This window comes from Cavia porcellus, unplaced genomic scaffold (genome assembly GCF_034190915.1).
Source record: "Cavia porcellus strain 051 isolate PalLab524CR breed Dunkin Hartley unplaced genomic scaffold, mCavPor4.1 scaffold_2, whole genome shotgun sequence".
In the NCBI taxonomy this organism is placed as follows: Eukaryota; Metazoa; Chordata; class Mammalia; order Rodentia; family Caviidae; genus Cavia; species Cavia porcellus.
Genome location: NW_026947485.1, coordinates 8,506,255 through 8,527,046, shown reverse-complemented (window position 1 = coordinate 8,527,046; position 20,792 = coordinate 8,506,255). Strand labels below are relative to the sequence as shown.

Below are 20,792 nucleotides of genomic sequence, written 5' to 3'. Positions count from 1 at the left end.
GTCCTCTCCATGCTGTCTTTTTTTATCTTTGAGTTTGAATTCTCTGGAGAGATTCTTCGCTCGATCTCCTAGCTGGCCGCCATTTTACCTACCCATTAAATATATTTTTAATTCTCATACATTTTATTTGATTCTTTCACAAATCTGTCCAGTCCTTTTCAAGAGTTTTATTTTTCTTTCTGCTTTTCATTTTAAAAGTTTTGTTTTGTTTGTTTGTTTTTGTAGTGGGAATTGAACTCAGGACCTTGCACTTGCTCGGTAGGTGCTGTGCTGCTGAGCTATATCCCTGGTGAAAGGTTTTATAATCATTACCTGGCTACTTTATTAGTGAAGTTTTTTTCTTTCAATATACTCCTATCGTTTTTTCCCCCCTCACATGTTTTGCAGTTTTTGAGTAAGAGCTATTGTCTCGTTTGGGGTCTAGTCTGTGGAAATCCTGCAAGGCCTCACTTGAGTATGTGTCTTGAGTATGTGTCTCTTTAGAAAGAATGATTTTCATATCTGCCAAATGTCCCAGAGTGATTACAAGTTTAGAAACTCTTTGGATGTTACAATATTAAATCTAGTTATAAAGGTAATAAATTCCAATTAGACTACCAAAATAATTAAAATCCAAATTCCAACACACATGATAGCTCGCCTTTGCTTTCGCATTCTTTAGATTTTTTTTTCATACCAGATTCAGTACCATAGACTTCCTTTTTGCCAACAGGTAAATTATTTTTTAGCTCTTTTTTCATAATCCTGGACCGCCTCCCTGCGCGCACACACACACACACACACACACACACACACACACACACGTCCCAGCCTTGCATAAGCCTGGTGACTTTTCTGTGGCTGTGTGGTCAGGTTAATAAATTCTGCCTGCATTTAGGAACAGCAGCCCTGACTGCTGCCCAGCGACTATGCGCACCTTATTGCCAGTCTGACTTACAAGGACTGGGGTCCTGGAGACTGTGCTTTCTTTCTTGAAAACTGAATCATACTTTTTAAAAAAAAATTGTTTTGACATTTGCTGGTTGTTTGTATCAAGATTTCCTGATTGTCCAGTCTACTATTTTTTCCAGAGGTGGATTTATTGATCTTTCCCAGTGATCCTATAACTTTAGAAAAATCCAGGTTAGTTCAGCAGTTACTAGTAACCTCCCAGCACCAGCCATTCTTTGGAGGAATCTTAGAATTTCATCTTCCTCACCATCCTGCAACTGTCAATTAGGAGGATCCCATTTGTATGTCTTCAGTGTGTCAGTCTGTATTTTAAACTTGATGGTAAGAAAAGTTGTGAGAAAAGAAAGAGAAAAAGTTGTGAAAGCCATGAAAAACACCGCACTGCAGAGTTTCCAGTTACAGAATTTTATTCACTCTAGAGGGACAGCTTATAATACAGCTTCTAAAAGACATTCTCAGATTCAGGCTTTTAAAAGTTCTATGTAAATTCTTCAGAACAGTTCTTTAAATGAAATAGTAAAGTATGGCTATAAAGAACCATAAAGAATACTGTTTTTCAGAGTATTACACAAAAAAACTGTATTCATAGATTGGTATAAGATTTAACATACGGTAAGAAGACAATATATAGCACATTGTTTAAAAAAGCATTATATTGTATAAAAGTCATCAGCAGAAAAGTTTCAGTAGTTTGAGTAAAATCGGTGTCTTCAGGTAAAATTTTAGCACTTAACTTCTGCTCTTCTAACGTATGGATTATATTACTCTTATTTATAAGTGCACATGTACACACACAGAGTAAGCAGAGGAGTTACAGCAGAGTTCCCATATTCTTTAACCTGTGTTTCCTTTCTTTGCATTTAGATTTTCTTGTACCTCAATTTGAGAGATGTGTTGATCTGTGGCCAGGTTAACCACTCCTGGATGTCGATGACACAGATGAACTTGCTGTGGAACTCAGTGAGTAGATACTCACCTGGGTGGGGATGCTTTTCTGGAAAGGCGAATGGACTGGTCAGGCTGGCCATGGTGGGGACCTCCTTCTCCCTGCTCTGACCTCTGTGATCACCAGCAGCAAGTGCATTCATTTTTCTTTGCTCTGGACACAAGCCTGGCAGACAAAGTAAAAATGATAATGATGTTATTTTAAGAGACGTGTTAGTATTTTAAAATTTAAACAACTGGTATAAATTGACTGTTATGTTTGAGTTGAAGCAAAGCCCCTTTTATTGAATAGCTTATATACTTCTTTCTGGTTTCATTCTTAATATGTGTCTGACTCCATTTTATGAGCACAGACTCTATATGAGAAAGACAGTGTAAAATGTGTAGTTTGTAATAGTTTGTAGTGACTATACAGAGCTCAGAATGATCAGTCATAACTCAAGATTTGGACGGGTTAGCTCTACCAAAAAGAGTGACCTCAGTGTACTTGGCTGATTGTATGTAAAATTGACAAGAGCCAGGTTTATGTGAGCTCTGACTGGCCAGGGCTGATGGATAAGCCATAACATTGATATAATATTGAGAATATTTTTAGCTAAAAGTTCAAGTTTTTAGATGAGACACTCAGTTTGTGAACACTCACTTTCCAATTTCATCATTTCTCATTGTTTCTGAACAAAGCTGTCGTTTGTGCTTAAATGTTTGTTATCAGTACCACATTTGCACACTCACTAATAAAGGCAGAAATAGGATCAGTGGGGCAATATCTAATTATGGGAAGAGAAACTTACTGCACATAGAAACCTAAGCCCCCACCGCAGCTGTGGTCCTCACTGCTGTGTGTTCCTGTCCTCCTTGTCTTTATTCAGTGTGGTCTCAGGGCAGAAGTGATGGCTTTTTCTGATTCCTGCCAACTTTCTGCAGGATCTGTCCTGATCATAATACTGCACATATTGTTTTCCACTCAGAGCATTTGGATTCATTTTTCTTCTTCATGGATTTTTTTCCAAGGAAAAAATAACACCCCCAAATGTCCATCCCAATAGTAAGATTACTTTCAGCCAGTGGTTCGGGCTGCACCAGCACCACCAGGAAATTGATGGAAATGCAGAGTCTCAGGCCCCAGCCTGAATTACTGACTCAGAAACTCTGCGACAGCAATTAGTAGTCTGTTTGAACAATTCCTATTCTGACACGGATTCAAGTTTTAGAATTATTGCCTCACGCTAACCATGTCAGGAACGTCTAATCCGTTGGCTAGGACAGAATCTGTTCTCCCCTTGCCAGTGTTACCCTGTGCTATCAGAACAGGGCAGCCGAGTGGGGGACAGTGCTCTGGCAGACTGCGATGGTGCTGGGTTGCCTTGGGCATCTGCACCCGTTGGCACCTTGGTACCTCCCCTTAGCATCACAGTCTGAGCACTGGAGATCATTGCTCCTGCAGTCACTGAAGACAGGGAGGGGCATTCAGGTCAGATATTGACAGAGAACATGACAGCCACTGAACATTGATCAATGGAATAAATGATCATAGCGGTTGAGATTCTAGTGTCATCCAAGGAAGAAATGAGAAAAGCAACTGGCGACTATATGCTGAGTTTTTACTGTAGGCCAAGCTCGCTCCCTCGTGTGTCTTTGGAATAAGAAACACAGGCACACTCCAGGTTACAAATTAGTAGTTGGGCAAGGACAGGGCAACCAGTCTGGAAGCCCGCCAAGCCATCACTGGCGTGGATGGTGTCTGTGCACATGTAATGAAGGGGGCTTTGTTTATGTGCTGTGCTTTTCAGCCCCAGTCCATGCTTCATGCACAAAAATTTCTTCATGTTTTATGCTGCTTTGTTTTATTTATTTGAACTAATAGTTGTTTCCAATTTTTATGGCATGCCCTTCTATTCCAGGGGTGACAATACATTTGCATTTTCTGAATTTATCCCTGTGGCCTACTGAGTGAGACATTGTTATTTTTCTCATTTTATGTATGAAAAAAAGGACAGACAGAAAGGAAGACACAAATAAACCAAAAAGCAAAAGCCAATATGCTTAGTTTAGTAGTACAATAGCCTGAGTTCAAGGTGGGTGTTTAGGTTGGTAAGCATTTCGATTGGAATTCAAGCTCTTCCCTGTCTGCCTGCAGTGTGTGCCCTTGTTACCCAGTGCTTATAAGGGACTGACAGGCCTACCGTGTGATGCCCCCTGTCTGGCATCACAGGATTTCTGCTGCCCAGGTTCTTGTAAAATAACAAAATCTTGACCTCCGAGGATCAACTTTCATCAAAAGATTGTCGTCGAAGAGTAATGTTCCAGAATGATTTGGTCTATCAATTCTTGTAGATACTATGAAGTTTGTCTCTGGGCTGAATTAGACAATAAGAGAATAGCATAGCTGGGCCATATTGTTTTAGGTTTTCTCTTTCTGAGTTATACCTTTTTGCCCTGAATTCAGCTTCTGTCCAGTGTTTAGTTTTATGAGGTCCTCGATTTACTTAGGCAGTCTGTTACCAAAATATATTTAGTTTATTTCCTTCTTTTGCCACTGAAATCCTCTAGTGGACATCACAGTCCTTATTTTAAAAATATACATATCTGATTATATCTGCTAATTTCTAGAAGCAACATTATTGGGTAAAGGTTGGGTTGATTGATAATTGCAAACCTTTATGGAGTTTTGTTTTGTTTTTGGTACTGGGAATTGAACTCAGGGCCTCCCGCTTGCCACGTAGGCGCTACGCGGCTGAGCTATATTCCTGGCCCAGTTTATGGCATTATGAATACCTTTTACTCCAAAATTTTCTTGGATCTCTGTGTTTTTGATATCCGATATTGTTATTCTGTTGTGTGTATCTTCACTCAGAAGAGAGAAGGATGCTGTCCCCCATGTTAAGAAACCGTTAGTGGCGTGGACCTTAGCTCAGCAGTGGTGTTTGCATAGCATGCACAGGCTCTGTTTACTGTTGCACCAGAAAAAAGCCATTTGTGTTTATATTTTTTATCCTAATGTCTTGCATTTTTTTTTGTCAAAAAATCTAGTTCAAATCCTTTCTGAAAGTGTGCATTTGCGTGTGTTCCTTATTTTAGTTATGAAATTTGCGTATGGTACGAGAGGAGGGAGAATGTTAACATTTCAGTCTCGCTCTCTATTTGGAAATGATGTGCTAAAGAGCTTTTAGTCCTTGATGGTTTAAAATATTTTAAATTTTTACATGAAATAGACCTTTCCTGTTTCTCATAATGCCTTTCATTTATCCTTTTAGATTGATTTTTCCACAGTGAAAAGCGTGATTGCAGATAAATTTATAGTGTCTACTCTGCAAAGGTGGCGTCTGAATGTGCTGCGTTTGAATTTTCGTGGTTGTGTTCTCCGAACAAAAACTTTGAAATCTGTCAGTAAGTGTGTTCGTGGCAACTATCTGTCTTGTTTTCCTGTAGCTAATTAAGTCAATATATAGAAAAGCATAAATTAAATGAAAACTTCAGTGATGGTCTGAGATCCTAAACTGCACCCATTTAAAACACTTATAGTAGGGTTAGTTGGTCCTTTGGCATTCTCCTGGGTCACTGTTTATTGGTCCATCATTTGTCCTCCATGTAGCAACAATTTACCTAGTGAAAATATAATACAGAAAATATAATACAGGAAGACAGTCTCAGGTTAAAAATATTATAATAGTAAAAGCATCTCCTTTCCTCCTGCTAAAGCCCTTTCACTTGTAGAAAGGCAGCCAAAGTTATACTTCTTAAAATTTTTCTAAAATATCTTTAAATATACATACATGCTTCAAAATACACAATTTTGCCTTGGAACGTGAAAAAAGTTGTATTGTTTTAATTTTCTTTTATGTTTTGGAAACCCCTCTTTGTCTATAGATTGAGTTCTTCTTAAATGTTAATCTGTAAAGTTCTTACCTAAGTTCTAACCTCTAAATTAAGTTCTTTTTAAATGTTGTAAAATTATTTCCCATATTATAAATGCACTACAATGTGTTTAATCTTCCAATTGATGAACAGGGAAGTTATCTTCATTTGTTTTTTTTTTCAATTTTATTTAAAGAAAGAAAAAAACAAAACAGTAAAAGGGTACAAGTAATACAGAATTTCAAAAAAAATAAACAGAAATCACTAGTTAATAGATTACATATTGTCCTCTTAGAAATAGTTGTTCAGGTTACAAAATTAAAGCATACAAAGTGGACATTCAAACAGTGAGCCAGCAAACAGTTGTGTTCAATGATTCAACAAAAACTTAGTAATATGGTCATCTATCTTACACACCTAAACACCCTTGTAGTTGTATCGTTTAGAGCACTTTCTTTTCCTCTCTTTTTTACAATAACAATTACACATTTTGGGTTTTATCACTCCCACAGTTCTTATTACTTTTTTTTCCATTTGTTTTCAAACTGCTTTGTACTTACAGTGTGATATTTATTTTTAATCTATGTATCCTTTGGATGCAGTTTGTACTTAACATATATTTTTGAAATGAAAAAACTATATAGTATACAGTCAGACAAAAAAATATACATCAGAAAAAGAAAAACATATAAATATTTTAATACTAAATTTATTGAGATAACATAGGGTTAATACAAGTTGGCTTTGGCCTCTTCAATTACAAGAGGTATTTAAAGTGGTGACTATTACTAGCTTCCAGACATTTATTAGTATGACAAACTGCTGAAGTGTTTGCACATTTTTTGGTGAAAAAAGAATATGATCTATGCTTACTCCAAACAATAAGGATGCTATCTATATTCATGTGTAAATATCAGCTTGGGTAAGTCTAAAGATGGTAATGAGTAAAATCAAACTGCAGAATGACATATACATAAAACTATATATATGTAAGTTATATTCTCCATCATCCAACATAATTTATATACAGTTCTTCAATGTACAAAGTAACACATACGCAAATCATTATTTTGAAATCACTGTGATAATATTTTTAAGAATACATGTACATGTAGTAACTTGCATGAGAATGAAAATTTCCAAATTTAAGGTGGCACTATGCAATGGAGTGGAAAGTATTTTAATGCAATAGGGAAGAGATATATGAAGAGTTTTAAATGTACAATAACCTGTAAATTTTTATTGAAAAAGACAAACTTACAAAAGAGGGTAAGCTGGTACTGAAACTACACACTGAACGGTGTTATTGGATCAGACTACATGTTAAGCTCTCTTCTTGGTTTTAATAGTTTAGCAGTTGATTATCCTGGAGTTTCTAGGAGGACTATCTTATCTGACAGTTTTATTTCCATTTCTTATATCTTTTCTCCCACTTTATTATACTGCCTAGGACCTTTCTACAATCTTGAAAAGTAGTCAGGATAAGCAGGGAGCTGGTCTTGTGCTTGACTCCTTTTTTGCATATGTCTCATGATGAGGATAATGTTAATGTGATGTATTTTCACTTCTGGGATTCATCCTGTGTGGCGAATGTAATGCTTTTATAACAGCCATCACCTGCATATTTTTTATTCAGTCTGGTCACTCTGCCTTTGGATTTTTAGAAACTGTTCATTTCTGATTCATCAAGACCTCCTGTTCAGTTTTCTAAATGTGCTACAGGCTTTTGGGAAAATTTTCAATTTTGTACTTTAGGCAAGAGAAAGAAATTGAGCATATGCTTGCTGCCATTTTGAAGCAATTGGTTGTTTTTGGGTGACAAAAAATTGTAAATGTTAAAGTGGTAGCCACTAAAATCAGTCTCCCTTCCTTCCTCCTTCCTTGCTTCCCTCCCCTCCTCCCTTGCTTCCTGTCTCCCTCGTTCTCTGTCTTTGCTCTCAATATTTTCTATATATGAGGTGTAATCAAAAACTGTCGTGAATGTTTAAATCTTTAATAATTATCACAGTTAAACGTGCATTGCCATTAATCCCACTCAAAACACCCCTTGTTGCTTTGAACACGTGCCATTCTTGCCACTTTCCGGAGCAGCTCAGGAAGTCCTGTTTCGTGAGTCCTTTTGGTTGCACCGTGATGGCTACCTTGATGTCATAGAACAATGCAAAATACGTTCATTTATGATCATTCAACTTTGGAGGAGAGCCACAAGTTTCATGGTGTCAAATCTAGTGAAGAAGGTCGATGAGGACCACCGTCCGGTTTTTACAAGCCTGCCTTTCAGAGCGATGGCGATCGGCAGCAGCTTTCACTTGAGTTTGATCACACTTTGTAAAGACACTCATGAAAGGAGGCGTCCAGAACTGCTTCGGATCAACTGGGTGAGCGTTCATATTCAAACAAGGGAAAAAACGTCCAAGGGTCAGGGCAATATGTTATTTACTGTAATTATTTTTAAATTTAAACATGCAGCAAAAAAAAAATTTAAACATACATCATATTTTTGGTTAGACCGTGTGCATAATGCATACACATACAGAGAGAAATAGACATTAAAATAACCTATTAAGTAAGTCTACAATTTTGAAAAAAGAAAATGGGCTCAAAATGCAGGATTTAGGGTTTTGGACTGACCTAAAAACTTCATAGCAGCAATAGTAGTTGAAAAATGGGATAAGTTTTTGAAAAATGCTTCTATGAAATTTGTTTACTAATTGTAAACTATAAAACTTATTCATCTAACCATTAAGAATAATTTAGTAACAATTTTCACAGCGTTGTATAATCAGCACCTGTATCTCATTCCAAACTTACTCTGAGCTAAGACTTCCTGAGTCCTATGTCTGCACGAATCACAGTGGCCAAGAAGTAGGGAGAGAAAGGGGGAACCTTTCCCTTCTTTTAAGTGGAAGCCTGCAAAGTCTTCTATGTGCCCTATGGTTCACGTGGATGCTCTCTTATCACATATCCAATACTTCCTACATGATTGCTCTAGACCAGTACATCAAGATTGACAGGAGTTATTTTCTCCATAGCTTAGCTCTATTCCTTTCTTCTAAACTGAGGTCTTATGACCCTTCACTGGCAAGTCAGCTGTGGGTTCATCAGTGAGTTAACCCAAAGTGAGTGTAACATCCTCAAATCCAACCACCTGCCAAACACAGGAGGCTTTGGGGGGCCATTTTAGATCCAAACTGTCACACTGACCTCCTGGCTCAGCTTCCTCAGTGGCTAGAGCTACAGGCACATACTGCTGAGCCCGGCTAGTGTCTATATTTAAAAGGAATATTAGTCTGTTATTCTCCTTTCTTGGGAAATCTGTCTGGCATCCTCATCAGGGTAACACTGACTTCATCTAATGAGTTAGTTTTCTTTTTAAGATTGAGAAAGATTGATGCCAATTATTCTTCAAAATATTTGTTAGATTTTGCCTGTCAACCATCTGGTCCTAGGATTTTGTTTGTTGGAGATTTTTGTTGGGTTATTTAATATCTTTACTTCCTAGAAGGTTATCTATATTTTGTTTTTTCTTGAGTTGGTTTTGGTAGTTTGAGTGTCTCCAGGCATTTGTCAGTTCTGCTAGTTTATGTAACTAGTTGGAATATTGTTGTTCATATTATTCTCTCATACTTTTTATCCTCTAAGGTCAGCACTGAAATCTTTTAGTAATACTCGTCTTCTCAGATTTTTTTGTGTGAGTCTAATGAAAGTTGTCAGTTTTACTGATTGCTTCAACCAATCAGTATTTTTTGCTTTCTTTTTATTTGTAGAATATATATAGCAGAAAAATGATCATTTTAACACATATAAGAATATAATTCTCTAGCCTTAAGTGCATTCACGTTGTTGTATAACCATTACCATCTATCTCTCGCCTTTTTCATTCCACAAACTGAAATTTGGTGCTGGTAAGTGCCAGCCCCACCCCACGCCCCGAGCTGCTGACAACCATTTCCCTCAGCTCATCTGTTCGTGTGTCCTGAGTTACATGCATTTCTGGCAACAAGCTTGGCATTTGGGTTAAATTGAAGACAAATATTGTCTGATCTTTTGGGCTGTTTGGCTGACTAAATACAATAATCATAGGCCTTAAAACATTGTTTTAAATATTTAAAAAGGCAGCTGACAGCACAGCTTTATTGACTTTAAATAAATTTTCATCACTAGGTTGCTTCTATTTCTTGGAGCAGAAGACTTACTCATATTTGTCAGAAAGAGAAATGCATAAGCTCCACACTAGGGAATAGTTAGTTAATAAATTTTAAAAAATAGGGCTCCATGAAGTTAAATATCTTTCCCCACAAAATGGGGTGATTTCAGATATAATAGACATAGGACTCAGGAAGTCTTAGCTCAGGGTAAGTCTTATTACTTCAGAAGAATCAGAAGGCCAGGTAAAGCAAATTTTTAAAAAACCTATTTTATACAAACACTCAAATGATAAATGTATTTATTCAAATATGTATATCTTTGGATTATCAGATTTTTGAATAGCAAAAATATACTTATCTTTTAAATCTCCTGCACATAAGGAAAGTCCAAAGGCAAGTTATTAGAGGCAGAAATTTGTCAGAGTGGAAGCATCTATGTAATTGCTCGGTTCATCACGGATCAATTACATTCCCTGAAAAGGTGTGAACTATGATACAGAGAGGGTGCACATCTTAGGCTTGCAAAGATGTACTGAGATGCCAAGAGAGACTAGTGACTCTGACTGACTGACTTTTAGATGGTTTGGATTAATTTCTATTTGATGTGTTCCAGAACTTTATTTCCAAATAATTCCCTGGAATAACACTGAATCAGCCAACAACAAGGCAAGAGGATTCCAAATGCAAGACCAGCCTGTGCTGCCAAGCGAGATCCTGACCCAGGGGAGGGGGGACTCAACTAATAAAAACCCCAGCTAGCCTCTAAAAATTAAACCAGAGAACACCTTGGGCCCTTTCTCAGAATCGGATGAAATCTCCTCATTTTGGTCCAGAGTCCTGTTGCCCCTGTGCAGGCCTCCTTTCTCCTGAGGCCATCCCGGGCTTTCTTCATCACCGAATCTTGGCTGCTTCTGATCCCAAGTCTTTAACGTTCCACTCTGAGGCTCATGAACAATAATAAATGAATTCATTCATCTCTCTGGAAACCCTTCAATTTCAGCAGCTGTCTTATAATGCCTCATCGTGAACGATGTGGAATTCGCTTTGGAAACCTGCTTCCCATTGGGAAAATGGGCGGCATGATCCAGAGTCACCTCGGTACACTTCAGCTCTGACAATTCTCCAGCTTCCCAGTCTCTTGGTTTCTATGTATATTAATAGAGATTTACAAGCCTCGGGCCAAAGAGGACTCCTGCTAGCCGCCTTCACAGGTGCTTCTGGGGAGGAAGATTCAACCTTCCTGGTCCTCCTGCTCCGAGGGGATTTGGATCGGAAAGTTCTTATGGAAGGCAGCCAAGGCCAAGAGTAAGTTAACAGTGGCCCACAGCCCTGTCCTCCAGAAAGCAGTCAGGTAAACCTGAATCCCGGCTCGCTTTGCCACCTGCTGCTCTGAGGCTGTGTCCAAGTTTGACTGAACCCTCTGCTCTGAATTCCTCATCTACAGAAGACAGGTAACACCTCCTCCTTTGAAGGGGTCCTGTGAGAATTAAAGTGGAATATGTGGACCTCTTAGCACAGTGCCCCTGCAGCAGGTGGTTTAAAAGTGCTCTGTACCGTTTATCAGACAGCATCATGGTCCACGGTTTGGGAGTTTGCACCAGTCGCTAAGCTTTGTAGGAAGACATTGACACAAAGAAGTGAAAATGTATTCAACTCACTGTGAAAAAGGAATCTGTGTAAGGGGAAAAATAATGTTTTACTATGTATGTATTTCTTTTCAGCTTATTTTCTCTCCATGTGTAATATAACCAACTATCAAAATGCAAGCTGATGGAATCAGAGATTTAAACACCATATGTATTTTTTTATTTTCTGTGTCTCTAGAAGAGTTAATTTTAACTTGCAGCTCTTTGGGGATTATCTTGGATACTACTACCTCCCTTGGTTGCCTTGGATCTTATTTCCTTTATTTGATTTTGCCTCCACCCCAAATTCTGACCCCTGAATCCTAATTTTATGCTTTATTGTATGGTCCTGGTCATTTTAGCTTAGCAAGAAATGCTATGCCCTTCACTCTAAACAGGTGGCCCTTAGAACACTGCTCAAAAAAGATAATACAAGCCCAATGTTATTTCCACATTCACTAGTGTTAATACCTCTTTAGGGCTCACAATTCCCATCATCTCCATCTGCATCCCCGAGCCCATCTTCCCACTAGTTTCCATTAATATAATTCTTATGTTCTTTTATTGCTTATTGTGACAGTTATCCTTCAGGTTTGACTTCATCCATGGTTTTTTGCAAGGATCCAGAGAGTCAGAATTTGGGCATAATAAGACCTCATTTTAGAATGTATAGGAATTGGAAGTAGAAATTTATTTAACGTATAAATTGACTTAATAAAAAGCAAAGAGTGGACAGGAGGAAGGAATGACATTTTGTTATGATTAAGTATTTGTATCATTTCATTTTGATCATCTTTAGGTATATACAAAAAGCTACTGAAAGGCATATAAAAATACAACAAGTTTTTCTTTCAAAATGCAGTAAAAATATTTATACAGGACATTATGAAATGCTAATGCCACTATCAGGACAGAGTTCCTGCAGATCACTAGTGTAGAATCGTATATCACAAAAGTTGCTCCACAAACAGATACACAAGCAAGATGAGAGTATTCCCTTGATTGCTATGATCATCCAACCTAATAATTACAAAGCAATTGAAGAAAGCTTCCTGTGGCTGGATTACCCTGCATAAATAAGCAACACAGTCAAAATGTAAACATACAGTTTTCTGAGACCGGTATAGCAAATATGAAACTAGTTACCAGCAGAGCACTTTCTAAGTTATCCCACTATAGTGATCCTTACACTTTGCCTCTTTGCTGTATGATCCTTCTGAATTTTTTCCCACTCATCATCGTCTGTGTCCTGGTCAAATGTCTCAGGGTATGCTGGTAACTTGTCTTTGGGGCATTCTTCGTAGTAACTCCGAACGTATTTTCCCACAGACCACCCTTTGTATTCTTCAGGCATTTTGCATTCCAGGCCACTAAAATGGACATTGTAGTGGTGCTTTAACCAGTAGTAGAGGTAGTGAATGTTGTAGTCACATCTCCAGGGGTTATCTCTGAGCCACAAGAGTTTCAGGAAATACAAATCTTCTAAGACTCCATAGTCAAAGTTTTGCAGACTGTTGTTTGACAGATCAAGCTCTTCTAAATGTGTGAGCCCTAAAAAGGCAGCTAGAAATAGAAAATATTTATTAAACCAGTGAGTAATTGAGTCAATGCAATTGTTCAAAGTACAAAACTAAGAGACCTAATGTTTCCTGTTGGAAATAGTAAAGAAAGACATTTTCTTCCTCTCCTTTTTCTCAGAGATTTTACTTTAGAATACTTATAAAATTCTTTTGAGGATCAGATAGGCCATTTATATCCAGGAGTGCCTTTCTCAAGGACCTGGAAGCCATCTCTTTGAAACCTAAGTGTCCAAGGCGAGAGCGCCCTCGTTTCCCTTCCACTGGCCTTGTTTCTTGTTCCGCTTGCAACACTACCTTCCAGCAGAAAGACTGAATTGTGGTTTTTATGGCTGCAGGTAATTAGCTAATCCAGCTGTTGCCCCGCTAACCTGGTAAACTGGGATGAGCTATGTGTGATAAAACACATCGTCAGGTGTCTTACTTGAGGACGTAGCGTTGTCTGTCCTGAAACTGGGTGTGCTTTGGGTGGTATCTGCTTGATTATACGAGGGGCAAGGGTCCTGTCTGTGTCTGCATTCTGTAGTAACCGCCTGAGGTGTGCATCAGTTATGGTGTAATACTTAGTTCTCTACTGCCTTTATGGATAGAAATTCGGGGTTGGCAGATTTTGTTTCAATGCTACTTTCCCACTGTATATGTGTCTGAATGCATAATTTTTGGAATATTTTTATTTAAGCAAAGCTTTTCTATTGATTGATTATGTGTATGTTTTTTAATACTTACTGGACAGATGCCACACCAAAACCAAAAACCAAAAACAAAACAAAACAAAATCCCCCCACCTTTTTGCAGTTTAGGGCAATTCTATTCCTCTACAGTCCAAAAACAATTTGTATCAATGTGAAAACATCTGGTTGGGTTTGGCAAGCTATGGTAGCAGTCATCCTTGGATTCATATGTATTTAATTTTTCTGGAGAATGGATAATTAGAATAAATATCAAACATGTAGCAAAACAAAACAACAAAAAGGCTTTTTCCCTTCCTCCACAGAGTTACAAAATCGGTACCTTTATTATTCCTACTTCAGTTGATATGTGCTGACTGGGTACTCCAAAACTTACAGATCAATCCAGATTGCAAATATTTTATTTCCATCCCAAACATTTTCTTATTGCTGTTTTAAAATATCCTTGTTAGACCACACTATTCTTATTATGAATTTGGAAAATATGCTGGCAGAGCAGTACTATTAACTATTTTTGTATTATCTGTACTCTGACAAAACCCATAATTCGCCCTGAAAACACAACTTTCTATTTCAGGGCAAAGAAATGGCTTGGGTGGGGGAAGGAAACAAAAGGTCAGCCCTTGGGATGGCAGTTCTGAAAACATTGTATTTTTTTCCTATTCCCTAAAATTCTGTGAGTCAGTGATCTCACAAGCTACTCTTAAGAACAGTTCAGCTCTTCCGATTGGAAGCATGTGTAGATATTCCTAAATTTTGTTTTGAAAGTGCTATAGTTGTTATTAAGCCATACATGTATGTATGCAGGCACTTGGGAAAGCTAGTTTTCCTGTTTCTTAAGGGACGTAAAACCCCTCCTAGGGTGGCTCCTTTCCCTTTCCTGCCTCATGCCTGGCATTTTATGAGACTGTTTATTCATACCTTTTAAATTCTGGCAATTCTTACTGAATTTGCATACTTACCAGCATAAATCTTTATGGTAAGTCTACAGTGGCGGTGTTCCACCTTAAAGACCCTGACATATATAGAAGGTCTCTTATTCTAAAACTCCTTCACATTGTTTTTCCGTAAGTGCTGAGATACTTTTTCACTCCAGAGGATATTTCCCAATAGATGTCTGGCATCTGACTGGCGCTCAATATAAATTTGTTAATGTACATAATATTTTCTCAGTCTGAATTTAAAAGATGGAATAAAAAGATTCCCACTGTCGGTGATGTCAAATGTTAGCAAGGAGGAGGCACTAGGTGAACAACACTGAAGGATCTCAAGGACAGAAAAGAGATCTTTGAAGCTATGTGCATTCCGTAACTGGTGAGGAAAAAATATCCCTGGAAATAAAACAAACCCATCCTACAAGTACTATCTAGATCTCTCTTTCATCTTTCATTTTTCTCTGGTGTTCTTTACAACCTGTATTTCTGTTGTAATTACAATGTTGTTGCATTGTTATTCAATGCTTTAATACAGTTAGCTTAGACTATATAATTACTAACATCTTGGTTTCTTCTAGAGAGAGCTCTAAAACTTGTCTGCATACTTTTGGTTATTGGTAAGCTATACCTTTGGAAAACAGCATCAGAAGGAAATTATACACTTTCCAGTGAGCTGAATAGTTTCGAACTTATTCTGAACAAGTTAGGGCTTAATGAACAGCAAACAAAGTGCCAAATCTGAATTTGCACATAAAAACCGTATACACTTAATGGATTATTGATGGCTTGCCATATATTTCTATTTTTAAAGAATATATTCTACAGAGCTCTTTGAGTCCGTGGGCTGTGAATAAATATTGCTTAGTACTATCCTGTCAGTGCTTTCTGTATGCAAGGTCTATGTGTGTGGATACAACTAACCGTGGGTCAAATCTATTTGAAAAATACTGCACCTCTACTGAATGTGACTGCTGGTCTTTTTCTTGTCATTATTCCCTAAAGAATCCAGTGTAATAACTTCCACATAGCATTTGCATTGTATTAAATGTTATAAGTAATTTAAAGTACAAGGGAAGATTGCATGGCACTCCCTTGTGAGTACCAGTGGACACCTTATAGTGTCACATACTTCATAAAGCAGCATGTTGATCTGGTGGAATTATACACACTTGTAATCCCAGCACTCCAGAGGGTGAGACAGAAAGATCACTAGCCTGGGCTACATAGTGAGAGTTCTAGGCCAACCTGAACTATAAATGAGACTCCTGTCTCAAAAATAAATAAAATAAAAAGAGCACCATTTTGTCAAGTATTTCTCTAAGTACCCAACAAGTCTGCCTTAACTGCTATGCTTCATTAAAATTTATACTTTTAAATTACTTAGCTTGGTTTCATTTCTTTCTTTTTTAAACTAAATCACATTTACTGTAAATATGGCCCTAAGAGACAAGTCACAGAACATCTTCCATATAAGGGGCTGCTGGATAGTGCTTACCAGGATCTATGAATTCAATGCCATTGCTGCTAAGGTTCAGTTTCTTTAACTCATGAACATCTTCAAATTCCTTGGGCCGAAGCTGCTTGATTTTATTGTATGACAAATCAAGCTTAATGATATCTGGAGGGATGTTGGTTGGAACTTTCTTCAACTCTGGAGAAATGAATAGTATTTAGATTATTATGCTCTTTGCTGTTCAATGAATCTGGTTAAGAATAAGTTCTCAGACACAAGGGGTAGAGGAGACCTTAAGCTAAATGTGAACAAGCCTTGACGCTTGCCTCCTGAGCTCCTGGACAGAGTACATCACACCTAGCGGACAGGGTGACCCTACCTTTCGGAAGCATGACCCTTCCTGGACAGCCATGCTGTTCAGGCACTCCATGTCCACAAGACAGAGATTCTGACAATATTTGAAAACCACCAACAGCTGAAGTCTCAGGACAGACAGAAAAATAACATGTTGACATTTAGAGCTTGAAATAATTATTGAGATGAGCTGTAACATCTTCTTACAGAAGGTCCGCGTTTTATTTCTAAATGCCCAGGATCCCACCACTTCCTGCCTCCCCCACCATTACCACACTGGTCCAAGCCACCATCATTTATGTCTGGCTTATTTCAGTGGTGTGCTTAGCCCATGGGATCCTATGGACACATATCCAGACTTGTCACCTTTCCACATGGCAGCATCCTCTAGTGATTCTCCATCTTACCATGAATAAGCCCTACAAAGACATCACAGGTTATGCCACCACAGCCAGCACTTCCTGGGTTCCAGAAGCAGCCTATGTGTCAGAATTTGCTTGCTGAACCCACATCTGCTGGCCTAGACATAAGGATGGATGACAGATCAACCACCATAGGAGAAACTAAAGTAGGTTAACCACAAATAAACGGGGAGAAAAAGATGATTGTAAGTGCACCCTGGAGCTGTAAGCAATGTGGGAGGCTTCTGGATGCGGGAGAAAGAACATCCACTACAGAACCGGCTTTGGGATTGTCAGCAGCAGCTGGATAAAAATAGGACCCACAAGTCAGACCAAGAAATGCAAATCAAAGCCTTTACTAGCATGGCTTGGAAAAACTTAGGAAAAGCTTCTTTTTTTTGTATTGATGATAAAAATAAGTTGTCAAGTTTTTTTTTTTACCATAAAATTTGAATGAAAATGGCAAATAGCAATGTAAAGAATGTTTGCCTGTTGTCATCAATGTTCCATTTCTAGACCAGGCACCACATGGTATACACATTTCATACTTACAGCTACCCAAAATTCTTAAGAAATGCCCCCACAAATAACATGTTTGCTTGATCATCACCCACCACCAGTCTTGCCCCTCCCCCAACAAAACTTTACTGACTTTGAAGAGGAAATAGGAAAATTGCCCCATATAATTTCCCCAGTTAGTAGATTTTCATGTTTGTCAGCAACCTCAGAACTAATTTGAAGGCTTGGTAGGAGAAGTGAGGCATAAGTGGATCTGTTTATTATAAATAAGAAACCTTAAACTGTTTAAGCCAAGGGCAAAATTGTTTTTAAGCCAGGACACAACTTACCTACATAATTCTCCACAGCCTTAAAAGTAAAAATTGTAAATTATTCTGGTAAATGTGAGGCTAAAAGCAGCCAAAACTTTTATGTGTTCTTGGCAAATCCGTTTACCTCAAAGTGGCACAAATGTGCCTTTCAACTGGTCCCACATCTTATTCCCTTTGAAAGACTAAATTTTGTTGGCAAAGTGCCTGCCTGTCAGTGAGTAAAGCTATTATTATTTTTTCTTGGTGTCAGATGTTGAAGGCAAAAATAGTGATCTTTGAGGTCTGTGTGGTTGAATTGGCACAGATTAGGTACCCTATAAACACCATCTGACTCACAGCAAGTCAGTTGAGAAAGGCCCAGTTCCTGAGACAAGGATTTGGGTTGTAGGTGTCTGTGTGTGATCGTGTGTTGGACATTCTTGCACAGATCCCAAGGAGAAGCATACAGTACTGGGAAGCAGCACACTGGAGGCTTTAATAGAGTCTTCTTGCTTAGTAGATACACTCAGAATTTTAAAGGAAGAGATGGCAATCTATGGTGACCAATGACTTGAAAACTGAATTATTGACCATCTGTGTGACCTTTGGAGGGTAATTGAACTTCTCTATGCCTTGGTTTACAAAATGAAGATAATAACTACTTTTTTAGGGTTAGAAGAAATAAATGATAATGCATGTAAACTGCTATGTCTTGTGGCCACAGAGCATTTAGAGATGAAGGCTCTGATTCATTCGTCACCACTAGTTCCTCACCTGTTGACAAGCTGTAGGCTGCTTTAGATTTTATGTTGTGTCTAACATGTGGGACCCAATAATCAAAAGTATTACTTCCTTCTAACAGGAAGCTAGAGATGGACATTGCTGAGCATTTGTTTTTAGTATTTGGTATTTGTTACCCAGTTATAGACTGGAATAAAGACAGGGAGAGTGTATTGAATTCAAGTTTTCATACTTGAAATCAGCTGTGATTTTTTTAACATCCCTATATTTTTATTTTTTAAAGGTTGCTTAAATTATTACTTTCAAAGATCAAAGGCAGCTCTTGGCCCAGGAAAGATCAAAGGACATTTCATAAGAAATACCTTATCCTTTAAGTTTATAGGAGTTAGTAATATATCAAAACATGAAAAATAAATGATCAGCTGAATCAGTAGGTTTCTATAAGCCACAACAAAAGCCAACTATATTGATAAAAAGAGAAAACTACCGTAGCCTTGGTTCTGCCAAGGAAAATGTTGGGGAGAGGGAGATGGAGAGAAGTTTGTTACCAGGTACCAGGGGGTAAGAGGAATAACTTCGAGTTAGGATAACTGTGGCTGACAACACCTAATTGTAGACTCCAAAATATCCACTAGAGCGGATTTTTGAATGCTCCCAAGGAAAAACAAATAACAACAACAAAAAAGTCTGAGGTGACAGATACACCAGTAACCCTGATCTGATCACTATATGTTACACAGTGGACCCTTGAGCGATGAGCCCTCTCATATGTGAGCAACCTGATTACAACTGGAATTTTATGTTTAACCTCCACCCAAACCTGCCTGTCACTATATGACTCAGGGCTTGTAACCAGTTATGTAATGTTTTGTCACTTGCTTTGTACTTCCCACTTTAAGTGTTATATAAAGGTACAACCCCAATGCCAGCCACTGTGCAGCTGCAAAGACCTGTGATGCCAGAAAACCATATGTATGTAAGCGTTAATCTGAGCCCAGATGCATGTATTTGTGGACATGACTTAAGATAGTGTTTTATATAAATGTCATAGTTACTGCTATTAATGGCCCTAAGAAAGCTAGAAAAAAGTTAAAGAAGGAAAGGAAGGTAAAATCACTGCATTCACTCACTTAACGACAATGTCAGGTCGTACTACAGAAAAGTGTTAAAGAGCAGGCAAAAACGGACAACCTTAGACCAGCTTTGCATTTGGAAAGGACTGAGACCTAGTGAGGCAGAAGCAGGTCCTAGTGGACTACAGATTCTCCTCAGGAGAGAAGGGACAAAAAGGTTGCAATAAAGTAGAGCTCTGGGCTTATCAGTGTTCTGTGGGAGCAATGACCCCGAATCTCCAGCAGCCACCACCTGATTTAGCCCACACAGAGAGAAGGCTATGGTGCTTTCTCCAGAACAGGGCAGAGGTAGTGGTTGAATGGACCATTGTAACATCACGACGGAAACAAGGTTCATTCCCACGCCCAGGGGCTAGTCTCCCCTTGTCCTCAGCTGACTTGGTCCTGCTCTGTGAGCCTCATTGACAGGAGTGGAATTTTCACACTCCAAAACCAGCGCACAAGGCAGAGCAAGGAGCCTCCCCTGCAGATTTTGTCAGTTTGTAATTTATGGTCCCCAACACTATACAACTCAATTTTATTATGAAAGTGTTAGTTAAGGGATGCTCTAGGAGGCTCAGACTACATTAGGGGTATTTTTATTATTTCTTAAGGGAAAAATAGTCTTGCCTTACAACCAACTTGAGTTACAGCTTGAGTTACAGCTCTCGCAAACAAATTGAACTCATAGTTCAAAGATCCATTCTATAGTGTTTTGAAACAGCATACTATACCCCATAATATGTATATTTACTATGTGTGAACTAAATATAAAAATATATATACCTAAAAAATGAAAGTGTTGAGGAACAATTATAATGTAAGAACACATTTATAAAATAGCAAACTTACAGGTATTTGATGATACAAATTAGAGAGCAATTAGAGGTCTCTGACCAAGTTTCCACTGAATTCGATTGACCTTGACAGTGTCTAAAGCCAGCTGTGTATCTCTGATAAGCACCGAGTGAAAGTAATTGTCTATACCTTAATGCACCCTGGGCTAGTCAAGGACACCTTAACTACACTCACCATGTTCCTGGGATGTTTCTATATTATGATAAACAACTCCTTTCCTTCAGCCAATCTGTGTAGGACTAGCCTGCCTGTCACTATATGACTCAGGGCTTGTAACCAGTTATGTAATGTTTTGTCACTTGCTTTGTACTTCCCACTTTAAGTGTTATATAAAGTACA

The 20,792-nt window shown here is 38.2% G+C and overlaps 2 protein-coding genes across 4 annotated transcripts in view; one reads left to right on the top strand and one right to left on the bottom strand.

Annotated features, from left to right (window-relative positions):
- Fbxl13 (F-box and leucine rich repeat protein 13) overlaps positions 1-20,792 on the top strand; it is a 203,177-nt gene that overhangs the window by 66,357 nt on the left and 116,028 nt on the right. For both annotated transcript variants that reach the window (XM_063237737.1, XM_003469858.5), the window contains exons 8-9: positions 1,816-1,911; positions 5,151-5,283. In XM_063237737.1, coding sequence (XP_063093807.1) covers positions 1,816-1,911; positions 5,151-5,283 — 229 coding nt within the window. The remainder of the gene's footprint in view (positions 1-1,815; positions 1,912-5,150; positions 5,284-20,792) is intronic.
- Positions 12,195-20,792, bottom strand: part of Lrrc17 (leucine rich repeat containing 17) — a 28,994-nt gene continuing 20,396 nt past the window's right edge. For both annotated transcript variants that reach the window (XM_013152449.2, XM_003469809.5), the window contains exons 3-4: positions 16,221-16,376; positions 12,195-13,087 (exon numbers count right to left, since the gene is read on the bottom strand). In XM_013152449.2, coding sequence (XP_013007903.1) covers positions 12,690-13,087; positions 16,221-16,376 — 554 coding nt within the window. In that variant the 3' untranslated portion in view covers positions 12,195-12,689. The remainder of the gene's footprint in view (positions 13,088-16,220; positions 16,377-20,792) is intronic.